Genomic DNA, 18,236 nt, shown 5'->3' with positions numbered 1-18,236 from the left:
TGACTTGTGTTTTTGTGCTGGCTGACTGCATTAATGAGGGCTCATGAATGCTGGCCAGCCTGATCACATTTATGGCCTTTTATAGGTTGTCACTCCCTTCTCCAGATCATATTTAATATACACCATATCTTCTGGTCGTGTTGGAAAGAGGGAGCTGATGCCCACAGCCAGTGACTCACTGCTGAGTTTGTACTATCTCTTCTCTTGGTATATGGATTCCATTTCCCGACTATCTCTATTTTGAGTTCTTTTGCAATGTTTCTCTTTCTTCACAATGTTTCTCATCTCTTGCGTTTGTGCAGTCTATTACAGGAGGTTCTCACCCTTCCATCGTTGCAGCCTATCTTGACAGTTGCCCAGCATGTTTGCTGTGGCCAAGAGCTGTCCCCATCAGCTGGAGCCATCGCCTTGAAGCTTTTGGAGGATCATCGCTCACTGTTTCAGCTGTTGACGTGCTGCCCAGCCATGTCATTAGTGCTTGGAGCATCTCCAGCCTGCGTTTTGCTGCTGACAGAGGTGGACTGCTGCAATTATCATCATCACCATCATCTGCATCAGATTGGGCTGTGTTTCAGCTTGCATCACCATGGCATTTTGCTGTCCAGAGTCTCCTACATCTTGTTGACCAAAGGAGTGCATTTCGCTGCTTCCTTTGCTCCACACATCATTCTGGTGGTTTGTTCAAAGATATATTGGCTGATTTAAGGGTCTCACACACCAGGAAAAATGTAATTAACTCCTTCATTGGATCAAATGTGTATAAGATTCAGAAGGCACATGAGATTGAAATCCGAAATTATGAGTACTGCAGATCTGTTATAGAAATATTTGCATCCAGAATTTGACCACTCTAGAATGCATCACGACTTAGAAACAACTCTTTTATTCCTGGATTCTGAGTTTGAACCAGAGGTAAATGGGCATAGTCACTTGACCTTTGCGAGGACGGTAGTTTTTTTCCATCCCATGTCCCATTCCATGTGACTATATAGTCACATGTGACGGCAATTCCTCCCTGTTCTCGGTCCCTGTTGCTGGCCCATTTTGTGTCACTTGTGACTACGTAAATGGGAATTTTCAAATATACTGCTCTACTCCTCACCATGTAGATACAAAGATTTATGCAGGGCATGCATGTTTATGCACTGTGTATGTACATGCCTACATATCCACCTATTTATATGTCTGTGTATGCGACATACGAACATACATACATGCCCATGTAGTAAGTGATTATTTGTTCATGTACACATTTGCTGATGTACCAATTTGAATACTAGCTGTATGCACCAACATGCATTGCATGCATATGCATGAGTGCTTTCAGAGATAATCACTTCAATAATAGTAGTGTCATTTCTAAAACCAAATGTTGCAAAATTTAACCTATCAGATGATAGTTTTCAAGTTTGATGATCCTTGTCTAACACTTGAATTTGAAATGACAGTGGCTTTGAAGCAATATGGAAATCGACTTACAGAGTATGAGCTTAGTGAGATTTCTGCATACACAGATATTTATTTTCTTGGAATAGATTGTCAAAAACTGCAGCCTTCAAGTACAGCTGGTAGTTGCAACTATGGTAGGTGGAAGATTTTTGTATATCATATGTATCAATATCTTCCAATGTTAGCGTTACAATTCGGGTTTTTAATTTGCTATGTTAGGCTTTGATGATGAGCGAGGAGATTATAGCATTGTTGACCATGACCACATTGCTTACCGATTTGAAATTCTTGGATTGTTGGGAAAAGGAAGTTTTGGGCAAGTGGTCAAGTGCCACGATCACAAATTCAGGGTACTCAGAGCAATAAAACTTGTTCGGAACAAAAAAAGGTTTCATCAACAAGCCCTTATTGAAGTTAGGATACTACAACATCTTCGAGATAAGGTATGGGCTCACTATTTTAACATGTTTTACTATTAAAGAAACTGCTTCTTCTTGTTCTGGTAAAAGCAAATACAGTTGTTGACATGTTAGTTAAATAAAACGGAATCCTTAGTAGGGAGCAATTTCTCTTTCTTTAGCTGAATTGCCCAAGGCATCAATAAAACATGTGTAGACCTCAAAGCTTTGGCTCTCCCTGGAGGTGACTGTGTTTATTGGTCTTAGGTTTCCAATGCTCTTATCGGTATTACATGCTATTTTCTGTCCCAGTTGCCATCTTGTCATGTGCTTATGCCATGCCCTTCAATGTTCTTTAATGTTTTGGAGTTCCACCACCGAATAAGGACAAAAGATACAAGCCATTGGGAGTAGTCATTGTGTTCAATTGTCCTGTTGTAGAAAATTTATTCATTTTTTTGTGTTGAGGGTGTTGCACAAGTAACACTAAAGGCCATAATTATTCAATCCCAATAATAATTATTTAAAAAATGATTTTTCTTTTTGGTGGTCGGACAAACACTCAAATTTTATTTATTTAAGGACATGTTGTCATTCCCATTGATCCGCATCTTCATTTTGTGCCAGCTTCCATCCTCACCATCATCATCATTGTCATTGCCAAGTGGCCGTCCACAACTTGCAGGCTGCTACCCCGCCCCTGAGAGCTGCCAAATTACACTTTGTTCTTGGCACTAGCCTGCTGATGGCACCATCCAGCTGTCCAAAACCTCCAGTCAGCCGGGATTTCAGTGCAAGCTGCTGCCAAGCCTCTCCAACACCTGCTGCAGTTGTCCCCTTCTTATCCTCCCCTTCTGGGTGCTGGGTTTTCATCTACAACACTCTTCTAGGGCTGCATTTTGGTTTCCAGCTGCTGCCTCACCTCCCAGAGGCTGTTGCCAAGGCAGTACACTGCCATGTTTCATTGTTTCCAGTCCCATTCACTGCTGTATCTTGACATCCAGCCTGCTTTCTTGCTGTCTCCAGTCTCCACATTAGATTTTTCCATCAACAGGTATTTGCTGCACTTGGAATTTGTTCTTGGAGGACTACAATCTTCATTACACTCCCTTTGGCTGCTCCCACGAGAGATAGTGGCTATTGGACAGCCTCTGGTCCTTGAGCACCCTCAGTTGTATCTCTTTCCTATATCATTCATTACAACAATAATAAATTCTTTAATTTCTTGTTCTTCATTTGCATTCTTGTCTGAGCTCACTGTGTGTTAATCATGTTCGTACACACTTTGTCTTTGCAAACCCTAGTGTATGCTTGTACGGTATTAGAGTTGGTGCTCTTCTAAAGAGTATCCTATACAATTATAATGAAAATCTAGGTTTGCACAAGCAACACATCTATCTCATAATGTCTGAGAGTCCATCTTGTTATCCTATGATGTCCAATCATACCACTCCTTCACTGGAGGCCTTGATGTGGCATTATGTTCTTGATGTGGAGAACAATGCTTCATCCTCTTCTCCTAACTCCTTTTCTCCATCATCTAGGTATAATTCATTGAAGTGGGCATATTCTTTGATGACACTATTGTCTATACGAAGAATGATATAAAGCATAGAAAGCATCTGGCAATAGTGTTTGAGGGACTCTGCAAGCATAGGATGGTAATAAATGGCAAGGATGAATTTCTAATGAATTCAATGTTGTCCAATCAAACCATGCCTTCACTGAAGGCCTTGATGTGGCATTATGTTCTTGATGTGGAGGACAATGCTTTATCCTCTTCTCCTAACTTCTTTTTCTCCATCATGTAGGTATCATTCCTTGAAGTGCACACATTCTTTGACGACATTATTGTTTATATGAAGAATGAGACAAAGCACATAAAGCATTTGGCAATAGTGATAGGGTGAGCCACTTGAAGCAGCGAGATGGATGGATTTGGGGGTAGATGGATAGGGGCTCGATGGCTTCAGCTTTAGGTATGGCATGTGACACCTCAAATTGGATTGGACATGCTAGAGCAAAGGCGCCAACAACTAGGGGATGTTGGTAGCAACAATTGCAAGGATGCACCACTATGCAAGTGGTGGCATAGCTGTAGAAAACGAGCTAAACATGGTACAAAAGGTTGAATTCTTATTCTTCTCCTTCTTCCTGAGCAGTAGCAAAAACATCGTGAACATTAGATAATAGGTGAGTGGCTCTGATACCACTATTAGGTAAGGAGCTCGTGTGTGGCCAATAGGTTATGGAGCGTGAAGTTCCATGATGGCTTCACCTTATTATATGACACCCTCCAAATTTCAAAAAGGAAGAGGATTTTTTGCAATTGGAGGTTCTTGCTACATCTAAGTTGCTTGACTAGCCTAACAAGCATATGCAAAGGGTTAAATTTGATGGGATGGCGAGATTGGGCTTGAAGACTATCTAGGATTCTATTATCCCGGGTACGGCAAGGGCTTATTCTTTTCTTTGTGTCCGACAGTATTTCTGAATACTGAGAAGTTACAGGTTGCTCTGGTTGACCTTGGAGGACTAGCTTTGGAGGCATTCTCCCTCGCCCTCATCTTTGCCCTTATCATCATGGTTGGATTGGGCCTTTGTGAAACCCTAAGATTTTCTAATATGTTCGGCTAATCAAATTTACCACAAAATGGTAGAGGATAAGAGATGGATCTGTGGGAAAGCTAACAAAGTTTAGTCAATTCTTCATGATAGTGCAGCTAAGTGGTGCGATCACCTACTTCACTCATGGAAGTCAAAGCTTCGCTATCAAGGGAAAGTTTTTCTTTGGCGGCCTCTCATTGGGGATTTGGCCACTGGCATTGTGCTGTGGGTTTGAAAGATATCCAAAGGCAAATGTATATTTTGTGCTACTTGTGTTGAGATACCTATCTATCTTTTCATTTCTTGCACGATTGCTAGGACAGGTTTGGGACTTCATCCCCAAAGTGTGGACCTCGAGGAAGATAGGTCAAAGAATGCCTATCTATTCTTGGGTCCTAGGCAAGAGCCCTTCCGTGGCTAGGCTACCATCTTGGCCTCTTCAAGTTCATGTGATGGATTGGTCTTTGCCACATTGCTAGAGTCGCAATGTTTTTATCTTTCATTCGGCCTCGGGTATCCGTGGTCATGTGGAAGTCGGGATAAGTGCGATGATTGCTTTTATGGCAGATTTCTTCTATGATTTCAGCTATCCTTATAATTGGAGAGGTGGCTGCTCCATGCATGGATATATCTCACTCAATCCCAATTGTGTCTTCTTGATGATGCCCTTCATGGGCTCTTGTGGAATGTTGCTTGATAGCGTTTTAGAGACTTTTTGTTTGTGTAGAATGTTCTTCCGATAGCCTCTGGCTTTATTTGTCTCATTGCTTGAAGGCTTGATGTAAATATTTCCATACATTAATTTAAGCTTCTTCATGAAAAAAAAGAAGAGAAGAAAGAGAGTGTGTAAGAGAAATCTTACACATACACAAGAAGTTGTCTTCTCAAGGTTCACCTTAAGGTATCGATCTCTGCAAAAGATTGATAGAGCATCTGATTGTCTTTGTAGACAGGTGGTGTTGGGCTTGTGGAAGTCTACTGGAGGTAGCTTGCATACAAGGCTAGGTGGGTTTTTTTGGGGGGGGGAAGGGAGGGTGGGGTGGGTAAAGCTTCTTTGACCATTACAGTCATGAAGCAACCTCTGATCTCTTAGTCCAAGCTTCTTGGAAAATTGTGGCTGAAAGGTGATATAAAGGAGTTTTGGGTTGAGAAATATGTAGCTAATAGTACTTTTTTGTGAAAAGAAAAACTCACCTTGGACACATGCACCTCCTCACAAAAAGCTCAACGTGGCAATAGGTCCCACCTTCTTCCTTATTGGATCCCTAGGAGCCTAACTAATGCCCTCATCATGTACCATGAGGAAATGGCAAGGCAAGGTGGCAAGGTGGCAAGGTTCAGTAAGGATCAACGTCCAATTAACATCCTCCACATTCACCTTTGGATGACCTTAAATGGTCATAGAAATCTATAGCAACATGTGCCTAAAACCTTGATGGAATTTTAGGAGAATCCAGCACACTCTTGACAGACATGTGCCTTAGATTCAGATCGCCTTCAATAGGTAGGACCTACATTGGAAGGTTGATAGATTGTCATGGGGATGTGAATTTTGAGATACTTTAATCTTGTCGATAACATTTGATTAAGTTATTAATCAAATGTGCAAGGTTGTTAGTACGTGTGATGCACATAACAATTATTTCATGGTAACAGGCCAAGCTCCTTGAGGATGCAATGGGTGTCAAAGGCAAAAGTTGTAATAAGTTGTTTGACAAGTACGAGGTGGTACCCGGTGTTAGATTTGGGCCTAGACCAATTTATTGGCTACTAATGTCAGTGGTGACATTAGAGACAACTTTCTATAACTCCTTGCTCATTGCCACTTTATAATCTTCTCATGGGGACCTTTTAGCTTTGGTCTCCTTGGACCCATTGAAGATTGAAGGAATTTCAAAACTTGTCACTCTCAAGAGCAAGATGGCAAACTAGTGGAGCAATAGTGATGAGAGTAGACATAGATCAATCTTTTCATTCAAAGTGGCACCTTCCCACTCAATACGCTCCTATGGATATGATGGGGTGGGTGGTTTTGGCACATGAGATTCTTCTCATGCCAAAAGGGTATTTTGCAGTCACAAGTAATATGTAGCTCAAGAGGCTAGCTAGACATGGAAGAGTTTTGTTTTTTGAGATAGTGAATAGTGGCATAGGTCAGCATAGTGGGACTTGGTACATAGATCCAAGTATATGTCAAAAATAGATGACAAAGAGGTGTTCCTAGGCTGGTCTACTCATGTGTTTCATAATTACCATGATAGGAACCAAGAGTCATCTCTAAGTAGTGGGAAAGGATTGTGTATTTGGGAGTTTGTGTTGCCCTTTGGGCCTTTCTTTTCTAGCCTGAAAAGAACTAAGAACCCTGTAGACCTTGAAATGAACTAATATGTGGATTCTTTTGAATAGCTGGTTGGAAGCATCAAGTCTGCATATTATAAGCCTCAAAACCAAATATACACAGCTGATTGGAAACTATAATTGTTAATTTTAAGGTTAATAAACTGAGAAATGACTCATGTAAACCAATTTTTTTTCCAATTATCAAGAATCTTATGGCTGCTATAGGAATCTGTTGACGTCCAGCAGTTTGTGGAAGGTTTTTGCAGGCTGAAGAAGAGGCTGCGAGCTATAATGTTGTGACTATACACGAAAGTTTTTACTTCCGTGGTCATTTGTGCATTTCATTTTCACTTCATGACATCAGTCTCTATGAGCTAATCAAGAGGAACAATTTTCAAGGGATAAGCTTGGTAGTAATAAAAAGTTTTGCCACACAATTGCTGACTACGTTAAAGTTCTTGCGCAAGCTTCATGTTATTCATTGCGATCTCAAGCCTGAGAACATCTTATTACAACACTCTTCCATGTCGAAAATCAAAGTTATAGATTTTGGATCAAGTTGCTTTGATCATGAAAGAAGTACGTCCAAGAACTCTGTAATAAAATCAGCAGTCAATATAATACCATGGTAAAGAGTGGAAGTATGTGGACATGTTTCTTATAATATGATAATTACAATTGCATCAATTAGCTGTGAGAGTGAAAGGACCCACTGACCATCATTTTTATGGTCGCTAACCTGTAGTTATCATGGTTGTCACTGCAGTTTATACATACATACAAAGTCGTTTTTATCGCTCTCCAGAAGTAATACTTGGTATTGATCAGTAAACCTCTATAATCACATATTGTCGTATATTAGTGCACATTCTGATATGTTTTTGTCTAAAATAATACAATATCATATTTCCTTCTGAAAAAGATGTTACCTTTTTGTCAACCTCTACTCTTATCCCATTGCAATCTTGTCCAAGGGATTGATTTGCTATATCATTTATTGAACTTGTTATGGGAGCTGTTGTCTTTAGATGGCTGGGGTTGACCTCCAATACAGATCCATGCAGCTTCTATAAAGATACTAAACTAGATGGGAATAGACTAAGTTCAAGAAACTGTAATGTAAGGACTGAGTTAGATCCATGAGTTGGATTGGAATTCAGTTTTGAATGGCAGCCTCACTTCAAAATATCTACGCAAGGCCAACATGGCCTATGAAATCTAGTCACAAAGTGAAAGTTCAATTAGAGTATGACTAAAATGAAACAAACTATCAAGACCTAAAACAAAAGAAAGATGTGGTTTTCTAGTGCAATACCCTCATATCTCCCAATCGTAGTCCATAGCTAGTGTGGTTTGACCAATGGTACATCTATGATTGTGTGAAATATGTGTCCATGTTTGTTGGGTGCATGATGAATCCATCCTAAAGAGATGTGTAAGAAACGTGTTTGATATTGTGCCATCTTTGTGCCCAAATGTAGTATTTGGACTCATCCAAATCCTCTCTATATCTAGTCCCACATTATCCATCTTGATCGCTCAATTCACCTCTAGTACTAAGTCACAGGTGAGGACAATCGAGGCTTTGGTTGTGTGGAATTGCATCTATCCTCCTCCCATGTAAGTTTAGAGCCATGTTTATTGGGTGAATGATGAATCCATCCTCAAGAGGTGTGTAAAAAATGTGTTTGATATTGTGCCATCTTTGTGTCTGAATGTAGCATTTGGACTTATCCAAGTCCTCTCTATATCTAGTCCCACATTATCCATCTTGATCACTTAGTTCACCTCTAGTACAAAGTCGTAGGTGAGGACAATCGACGCTCTAGTTGTGTGGAACTGCATCTATCCTCCTCCCATGCAAGTTCAAAACCATGTGCACATTCAGGTATACTAGCAAAGGGTGTGTCCCTCTGTAGCTAAATGCCAAGAGGATAGTGCCAAGTGGGGGTATCATTGCTGTAGGAACCCCTCCCATAGTTTTTGAAGAGTTGTCATTGCTTGGAAGAGGGCCTCCATAACCGTAGGCGTGACACTCAACTTTGCTCTAATATTTTCATGGGTATTGATGATTTGCTAAGTTGCCATCCATCATAAAACTCTCTTTGGTCTATTAGTCCTGCAAGTGGATCTATTGGTTGTTAAATGATATACCCCATATCGAAGCTACATATAGTAGTATCAGTGTGACCAATGTGTCAAAGAGCTAAAATTTGGTGCATGCTTCTTGAAATTATATATGTGTGCATTGTCTCTAAATTATCCCTAGTGGTGCACAACCTAATGCTACTTTGGCCTCAACTGCTTCTTGCATGGAGAATTACGGCCCTTTGAAAGTGGCTCCCAAATATACATACGATTTGAAAATCTCAATTTGGTTTCTATCAAAGGGACCTGAAGATCTAATGTAGTCACTAAAGCATATGTGATGTTGAACACCATGATCACTCTCTTCCCAAGGTTCATTAAAAGATCTTCGCCTCTTCTATTATAAACCCTCAGGGGACTTTGAGGTGAGTATAATGCATGTGCAAACAATAGGATAGATATCAAAACCAAGCAAGGCTCCCACTGGGACCTATTTTTTCTATATTGTTTTTCAATACATCAATGTAGAGACTAAACAAAGTGGGTAACAATGTGGAACATCCTCCTAGGATTCAACTTGCACATGAGACATGACACAAGCCATACTCGTAGTAGAGAACATAAAGGGAATGGACATCAAACTCATCTCCTAGCCATAGAGCCAAACAGGCTCATCTCAAGTATGGGAGCTAGTGGTGTATCAAGTCACGAACACGTCTCAAGAATGGGCATCCAATACAATCAGCCCACTAAGTCCCGATGTATAGGCATGTTGGTCTACAAGTCAAAAGTTCAAATGTGATGATCACACAATCATGTGCATAATAGACCTTGAGTTCTATAAATAGGACTCAGTTGTTCTAACCCTATAGTGCCCCTAATGTGTTCATACCAGGTCACTTTATAACCATTTTGACCATGCTACTAATGTCCATCTAGATGTCCAAGGATGTAACACTTCCCTCCCTTGTGAATGACCGCTGTCCTCAGCAATATCCTTAGCACAACAAAGTGGGGAGGGAAAGACGCCTCCACTTGCAGTTGGTTCTTCCACTTGACTAAATATTCAGGACAAATGGTCATAAACCAATTTGGGTTCGAGTGGAATGTAACAAGCAATGCCTTCCAATCTTGGGACTTCCTTGATCAGGATGATTAATACACCTCCAATCGTCCTCTCAAATAACTCGCATAGAACACGAGTTGAACTTGGATAGCTAGACCAAATCCAATTGGTATGACATGCTACTTATCTTCTTGGTAATTTGGAAAGGTCCACAATACCTCGAAGATAACTTATAGCACTTGTTGGTAGTGATTGAATTAGAGTCCTTTGGGACCTAGGCAAAGCCACATGCCCTCCTGGAGTTCTTGAGGAGTGTGATTTTGGTTAGCATAAAATGTAGCTCGATCCTAGAATGTTTTAGTGCTTTCTTTCACAATTGTTAATGTTTCCTGCATAATGTATAGGAACACAATTATGGATTAGTTTGGCAATGTCCCTAGAGAGAAACATAGAAATCAGCCAAAATCCTACCAAATTGATGATTAGTTTGGCAATGTTCCTAGAGAGAAACATAGAAATCGGGCAAAATCTTAGAGAAAGATAAAGCATTGACTTCCAAGATTCAACAGTAAGGGCATCAACAACCATAATGGTTGTCCCTTTTCAGTAACCAATCTCAAAGTCAAACTCTTGCATAAGCTCCACCATCCTACGTTTTGGCCAGGAAGATTGGGCTAGTCATAGAGGAATTTCAGCAAATGGTAGTGGGGCCAAATAATAGACCGGGTTCCATATAAACAATGACATAAGATTTTCAGTGAAGGGATGGCCATTAACAAATCCTTCTCCTCGATTGATGTAACATGTTTGGGCATTAGTGAGGTTATGACTCTAAATGCAATAGTCATTTGTACTAATAAATAATAATGGCTATAGCATAATCATTGGTACCCCTCTGAATCTCATAGAGTTTTTTCAAATTTATAATTTGCAACTTCGATGTTGTAGTACCTAGGCATTTCACTATTTGAAAACAATGATGGAGATCACTCATCCAAACAATAGGGAGACTAATGCATTTTTCTTGCTTTGGATACCTTGAGCAAACATGTCAAAGGCTCAACAATATAAGTGTAGTCCATTGTGAACTTTAAAAAAACAAAGCAAACCCTAAGAAAGATTTCACTTAATGGTCCTTAGAATAGTCTGAACGAGCACTACTTGTACCTTTTAAGGTCAATCCAAAAGTCATCAATCGAGATGGCATCTCAAAGATACAAAAGCTCTATGCAAAAGAATTCACAATTGGATAGCTTCGCAAATAAGCATTCTTGCCTTAAGAGACATCTTGTGGTACATTAGATCAAGAAATTCATTCAAGGATTGAGGCTGGAGTTTCAATCCATTTTTCAAAATCAGTACATAATGGTATTTCTATTGTGTGATACATTGTGAAATCCATCAGCAAATTCATGCACTAACAGATTCAAATACTTATTAATAATCAAATTATTATTAACATTATTTTCAAAAGAAAGAGGATTGCATTGCAATGTTTTTAACTTTCAATTTAGTATCAACATTATTATTAAGAGGAAGACAATTACATTGCAATGTTGATGATTAAACTTTCTTAATAAAACATGTATAAGTAAGAACATCCAAGTCAAAAGAACAAATAAAAGTAAAGCCTTTTTGGGGTTGTAAATGGAAACGAAAATAGAAATGAATGGAATACAATGTAGTTATTGACTTTGGTATCTCAACAACACCCACATTAAACATACAGGTGGCAATATGGAACTGCAATGGGCACATCTAGAGAGGATTGAGGAAATGATGGAGAAGCAAGATAGTCATGATTATAGAGAATGAAAGCCCAAAGAGAGATCTACCTAGAGTCCCGCAATATACTTGGGAGTCGATTTCTAGGGCTGTATGAGGCATCCGATAGGATCTACAAGATCGAGTATGCATCATGACACATGATCCTGAAGCTCAATATATGTGGGTTGGTAAGGATGGAGATCTCATGAGGTCAGATGCTATACATAGTTGGATGCTACTTTCCACCAAAAGGATCGGAAGTGGGTGCACCAAGAGGCAGATGAAGATGGAGGAGCAAATACGAAGTCACCCTTTCTAGACCTATCGAATGAATTATACACTACTATGGAGTGGGAGAGATTCTCTTGTGGGAGACTTTAATGCTAGGACAGAGAAAACAATGTGATACATACGACTTTGAGGACCTATGGAGTCTACAAGTGATGGAGATAGAGGATGTAGGCACATGTAGGATATCTGTAGACATGGGACTCTGGGAGCAAATAGCACACATTATGGTCAACACTTGCTAGAGCTCGGGACACAGCATCATCTTGTCATCTACAATAGGATGAAGAAGTTTCTAGGATCTGAAGCATTGAACTATTTTCAGCCCATTGGATCCAGTAAAATGGATTACATTTGGAGCTAATCAGATCCTTCACTATCCCTCGCTGCTCGATTGGCATAGATCATACCTCTCCCCCTCTCTCACCATGGCCATATCACCACACATATAGGCACCAACTATCACACATATCTAGTAACCACCTTTTCACTTGACACATGAGTTGGTAGACGTATGCAGTCAACATGTTTAAAACAGTCTTACCCAATTTAAGCACACTACTTCTCTAGCGACACTTACCCCCCTACTGACTCACATCCTACATTCAGCCACCCTCTAGAGCTTTCCACACTCCACGCACACTAGGGGACATACTCGGCATGGGGTCGTGCCTCAAAATGAATGGTATGATAATAAGTACAAAGAGCTCGTCTACGGATACCTTCAAAAGTAGAGAGGACTATGGCAAATCATAGAGAGGGAGGCTCGTAAACATATGAGGACCCTCACTAGCCATAAGAGGTGAGCATACGAGTAGATGCAGTTTTGGGATTCGTACCATCTATTTATGAGCAAGGATACACCGACCACATGGCATAGATTTTGAGAGCCATGCCAACCCACACCCATCGGCAATCCAAAGATTTGGCACTCATATGTATAGAGGTTATATGATGTACCACACCAAACGCCAATCGCACACCCCATAGCCTCGCCCTATTAGATCCACCTTTTCCACACATGATATGGTGAGGAAGGCATAGAGCATCTACAATATAGAATCATACACGTATACGAGGTAAGAACTTTATTAGTGCAATGGATATCTTGGCCCCTTCCTCACATTTATGTTTAATAGAGCATTGTCAGAAGGCTTCCCAGAGGAGTGGAATATGCACAACATTGTACCTATCCCGCAAATCTAGAGACCCTATAGATCCATGCAACTACAGGACCATTATGGTGGGGCACACACTAGCCAAGATCTATGGAGAGGTTGAGTTGAGTGCCTATGCTGAGAGAAGGGGATTGAGAGTTGTAGGACAAGATGTTGGATTTAGACGAGGGTTCTCTACACTAAACCACGTCTCTTTCGATATTGATGGTCGTTTCTGTGCATCATGCACCTATAGATAGGGCATGGACATTTATCCACTTAGTCTCTTAATTCATTCTTCATAGCTTCAACCCTCTTACCGGTGCTATCCACACCCCTACCATGGTAGATATCTTGGTTTGTGGTGCTGTCCAAAGTGACCATGATGCCATACCGGCAACAAGCGATTTTGTTCTAGTAGTCTTCTTCACATTCTCATTAGCTCCAAACACTCTAGATTGTTGCGTTTTGAGTCCACATAGCTTGGTGGCCTGTTCTTCATCCATCTCCATTGCTACATTTGTTGGTTTCACTCCTCCTTGGATCGGTACAATAGATCATCTTTATCATTGTGTTTCCAGCTCCTACTACCACTACAGCACCTAGGCGATGGTTCCCAGCCTTGTCATTGACACCTTTGATTAAAGGATTGCATTTCACTCCCTTCATAGTGTAGATCCCTTCTAGGTGCTAGTGCCTCATCGAAGCCAAGACGGTGTAATTATCTCCAAGATCCACTCCATTGTATCAGCATGATTCATTTAGTATGAGCAATGTTCATCATTCTTCATTCTTCTTCTGTGTTTTGAGTTTTCTTTGTCATAGTGTTTGCCCCTTCAAACCCTACTGTCCCTTGACATGGTATCGGAGCTTACCATTCGATCATTTCGACATGGTATCAGAGCAAATGTGCTTAGAGCTCTAAAGATTCTCTTTGTTAGAGAAGGCAAAGAAAGGTTGTGGGATTGGTAGTACTCTCAGAGTCTAGATCATTTATTTCAGTTGCATCATTAGGGATACCATTATCTTCTTCTCTACTGAAGCACATATCACTAGGTGCTCCTATTGTGGCAAGAATGGTCATTCCAATACTAATTGTCCTCATTGATCTTTGGTCTTGGTGGCTATGCCTTCATATTCTTACGAGCATGGAGACATGGGGCTAGTGGCATTTGAGTTCTCTTTCGAGGTCGAGTTTTGGGCACTGTCAACACACCCTATCTACTTGTCTTCGTGCAGGTTTCCTTTCAAGTGGAATACTTGGATTACAAAGGTCGAGAATGTCTTTTTCACCTCTCCTAGGGGACCTTTTTGGCCTTGAGAGCTGTTAAGATACCAAAGTCGTTGACTGTATTGTATTCCATAAATTCCTATTTTGGTTTCCCTTTACAATCCCAAAAAGGTTTTATTTGTACCATCTACTAGTGCGAGTGCCACACAAGAGAGTTCAATGTCTCATGTCTCTATAAATAGGGCATGGGCATTTATCCATTCACACTCTCTCATTCATTCTTCATCATTTCCCCATCACACCTCCAGCCTCAGCCCTCTTACCACTACTGTCCACACCCCTACTTTGTTGGATATCTCAATTTGTGGTGCTGTCCAGCTGATCGTGATGACATACCAGCAATGGGAGATTTCATTCTAGGTGTTTCTTTCACATTATCATCAGCTTCAAATACTCTAGATCGTTGCATTTTGAGTCCACACAGTTTTGACAGCATGTTCTTCATCATCTCCATTGTTGTGTTTACTGGTTTCACTCCTCGGACTGGTATAACAGATCATCTTCATCATTATTGTGTGTTTCCAGATCTCGCTCTCACCCTAGCACCTAGGTGATAGTTCCCACTACCCAGCCAACATGTCACACCCTCTTTATCAGCCCTACATTAAATACCTACGTTTTTGAGTTTTTCTTCACTCTTGAAGAGCTCCTTGTCTCCAACCATTTACATGGAGAGATCTTCATGGATATTCTTGGGTTTTCTTCTCCAGTTTGCTATGTTTCCCTCCCTCTATTGTGTTAGCCTGCCCTATTTTGTCAGTCTGTCATCTCCTAGTTGTCAGCCCTAGTCTGAGTCTGATTGGGATATTTGGAGCTCTAACTTTGTTTTCTCCTCCATTTAATGTGCATTTCTAGTGTTTGTGCTGCCTTGCCAGCTGCTGTCCAGTTCTCAGACTGCTATGATTTTTCCTGGTCTATCACGTCATAATTTTGCTGCATTTATTTCAGTCAAACTGGATTAACTGCAGTTGGCCAATTCTGACAGGGTGCCCAGATCAGCAGTTGGCCAGATTTTCATTTTTACTGCTAGTTATAGCAGTTGGCTTGGTTGGGCAGATCATTCTTCTCTGTCTCTTGCAAGTTCTCTGACAGATTTTCAGATTTACTACTATTTATAGCATTTGGCTTGGTTAGGCAGATCATTCTTCTCTATCTCTTGCAAGTGCTTCGACACTTGGTGTCATGAGGACATGTATTTTTGAAACCTCACTTAACATGTGGATTAATTTTAATCACATGATTAAGTATATGTTGCATGAGGTGCAACTGGGGTTAAAGTAAATTTATGAGCCCGGGACCCAAAGAAATCACGGGATGTCAAAGGCAAAAGTTGCTATAAGTTATGCGGCACAGGTACCTGGTGGTATCTGGTACCAGTTGTTGGCCTAGGTCATGCATTTGGCCATAAGTGTCAGTTGGTGACACTAGAGAAGTGGCATTTAATGGTACCTAATGCCAATCTGATGGTCAAAGATGGCGCAGAGACACTCCGGAATAGAAGTTGCCTAGTGAATTTAATTATTGGCCAGTCAGATTATTTTTCAGGGCACCGAAATAATTATTAGATTAATTTTCAGTATTTAAAGATTAAAATTTAATATTTAATTATGAAAAATGCTAAAAAAACCATTTGGAAAGGTTGCTACTTGTAAAAAATGCCCATGCAAGTTTGAAAAACGTCTTTAGAGGCTAGAGAGAAGCATTTCTATAAATTCAGCCTGCAAGGGAGAAGGAGGAAAGGTTGCTCATTTGATTTGCAGCCATTGGAGAACCTTTTGAGCCTGCCAAGGGCAGGAGAAGACCAATCAATAGTAGGAGGCAGCATCTACAGGTTGTTGAGACAGAATGACTGATTTTCTTCAGTTCTTTGTATCTACAAGCTGTTGTGGTAGGGCAGCAGCTGCATTTGACTGATTTTCAGTCATTCTTCACGACAAAACTTTGAATTTTCTCCCTCTACAGCTCTAGCCCTCATCTCCCAACCATTTCACAGTCTTGTCCCGAAGATCTCAGCATTTGGACCCTTGGAGGCTGAGAAATTTCAGATTTCTCTGATGTAAACCCTAATGTGCAGCAGAAATTAGGGTTTAGCAGCAACCTTGAGAATCGTGCTTGAAATTGATAGCTCCAAGACTTGGTTTCAACAAGGCTGAAGCTATTTTTAGCCTATTCAAGTGGAGGGACCAGCAAATAATTGAATTTGGGGCATTTTCCATTTCCATCAAAGTGGGTGAAGGTCAATTGATTGTTCGAATTAAGGGGCAAATCGGATAAAAACTTGCTGGTCACTTATCATAGCAAGGGGAGTTGGAATATTGAAAGGGATTGGGAAAATCCCATTATAAATCAACTTATTCTTAAATAAAGCTAAAGAAATACCGAAAGGGGCACCAATTTTGGGATCAATCAGGTGCGCATTGTCTAAGATCAGTAGGTAAATTTGTATTTTCAGATTTGTATTAATTGTTTGTTGCTGTAATTTAGTTGTAATTAGGGATTTGCCACCCATCCACGGAAGGAAGGCTAGTTACATGATTCCATTGACAGGATACCACTCAATCCCTTGATTTGGTGGGCTTGAGGCACCTGATTACAAGCCAAAGCTTTGTGCTAGTGCTGATTTTTACTCTCAACTAAGAAATTACAGCAATGTCTTCATACAGTGAGATGGACTCAAGCAATGATGATGCCTCCCGATATGAACGTTCACATGGAAATGAAGGAAATGCAATGCGTAACCTTGGACAAGGCTCAGATTATGGACAACAAGCTGAAAATGTTGTTGTTGGGCAAGATGCACGGCCTTCAGGGCATAAGGAGGTTGATGACCAGCAAAGTGAAGAGGAATTTGATGACCAGTTCAAGAATCGGATGAGAAGAGCAGCAAATCTCTTTGCTGAATCGGTAAAGGATTCTCAATTTACCCGATTTTTGAATGCTTCAAAGGAGGATAGCAAAGGGGAGAAGAAGAAGACGTCTTCTGCACCTTTGGGACAGCAAGATGCATCGAAGATAATGCCAAGCCCTTCATTTGAAGCTCCCAAAGATGCTAATGAAATAAAATAGTTGGTATATACGGGGCAAGGAATGCAAATGCAAGGCCATCATGGAAGTGTCAATCCAATGGATTTTGGACAGCCAGGCATGTATGCTATGATGGGGCAACCAGGATATTTTGGTGGAAGCACGATTTTTCATCCTATAGTTGAACAAGGACCGCATACAGGAATGTATGGCACAAATCCCTATGGTATGCAACAACCAATGCATGGAGTGCAAGGCCCAATGTATTCAGTTAATGGTTGGAAATATGCAAAACCCTATGTATGGCAGCATTGGCTTGATGCATGGGATACAAAGTAGCATGTTTGGTACTACATCTGCACCCCCGAATGCTTATGGGGCTCAAGGAATGAAGGTTGGTCATGGAAATGCTCCGTTTGGCGTTGGTTTTGATGTAACTTCAGCAAATGCACCCTTTTGCAGCAACCAGTGTATGACAACTTGACACCCAAAGGGGCAGCAAAAGACTATGATGAGGGTGGAAAAGGAGTGAAGTTTGAGTCCTTCAGCGGTGTACAAGATAAGTTGAAAGCTTTGACTTTCATTCAGCAGTTTGATGCAGCCTATTCAAGGGGGGAAAATATGTTTGTGGGCTGCCCAAAGAAATCAGGGATTTTTGCATCAAATCCACCGTGTCTAGCATGCCTCAGCTTATAGAGACTGCTGCTACAGCCGATGCTTTGTTGCATGGGAAGGATTTGGGCTTCCTAGAGAGTGGGGAG

General features: G+C 40.7%; 1 protein-coding gene across 3 annotated transcripts in view; it reads left to right on the top strand.

The window, feature by feature from the left end:
- LOC148030408 (uncharacterized) overlaps nt 1-18,236 on the top strand; it is an 82,014-nt gene that overhangs the window by 36,642 nt on the left and 27,136 nt on the right. For all 3 annotated transcript variants that reach the window (XM_087686731.1, XM_087686730.1, XM_087686732.1), the window contains exons 6-9: nt 1,449-1,583; nt 1,669-1,892; nt 7,061-7,373; nt 7,561-7,611. In XM_087686731.1, the coding sequence (XP_087542857.1) occupies nt 1,449-1,583; nt 1,669-1,892; nt 7,061-7,373; nt 7,561-7,611 (723 nt within the window). The remainder of the gene's footprint in view (nt 1-1,448; nt 1,584-1,668; nt 1,893-7,060; nt 7,374-7,560; nt 7,612-18,236) is intronic.

Source organism: Lygodium microphyllum, chromosome 10 (genome assembly GCF_053477565.2).
Source record: "Lygodium microphyllum isolate KBCC chromosome 10, Lygodium_microphyllum_v1.1.10, whole genome shotgun sequence".
NCBI classification, from domain to species: Eukaryota; Viridiplantae; Streptophyta; class Polypodiopsida; order Schizaeales; family Lygodiaceae; genus Lygodium; species Lygodium microphyllum.
Note: the sequence above shows the minus strand (reverse complement) of the source record. Positions and strands in the feature narration are given on the sequence as shown.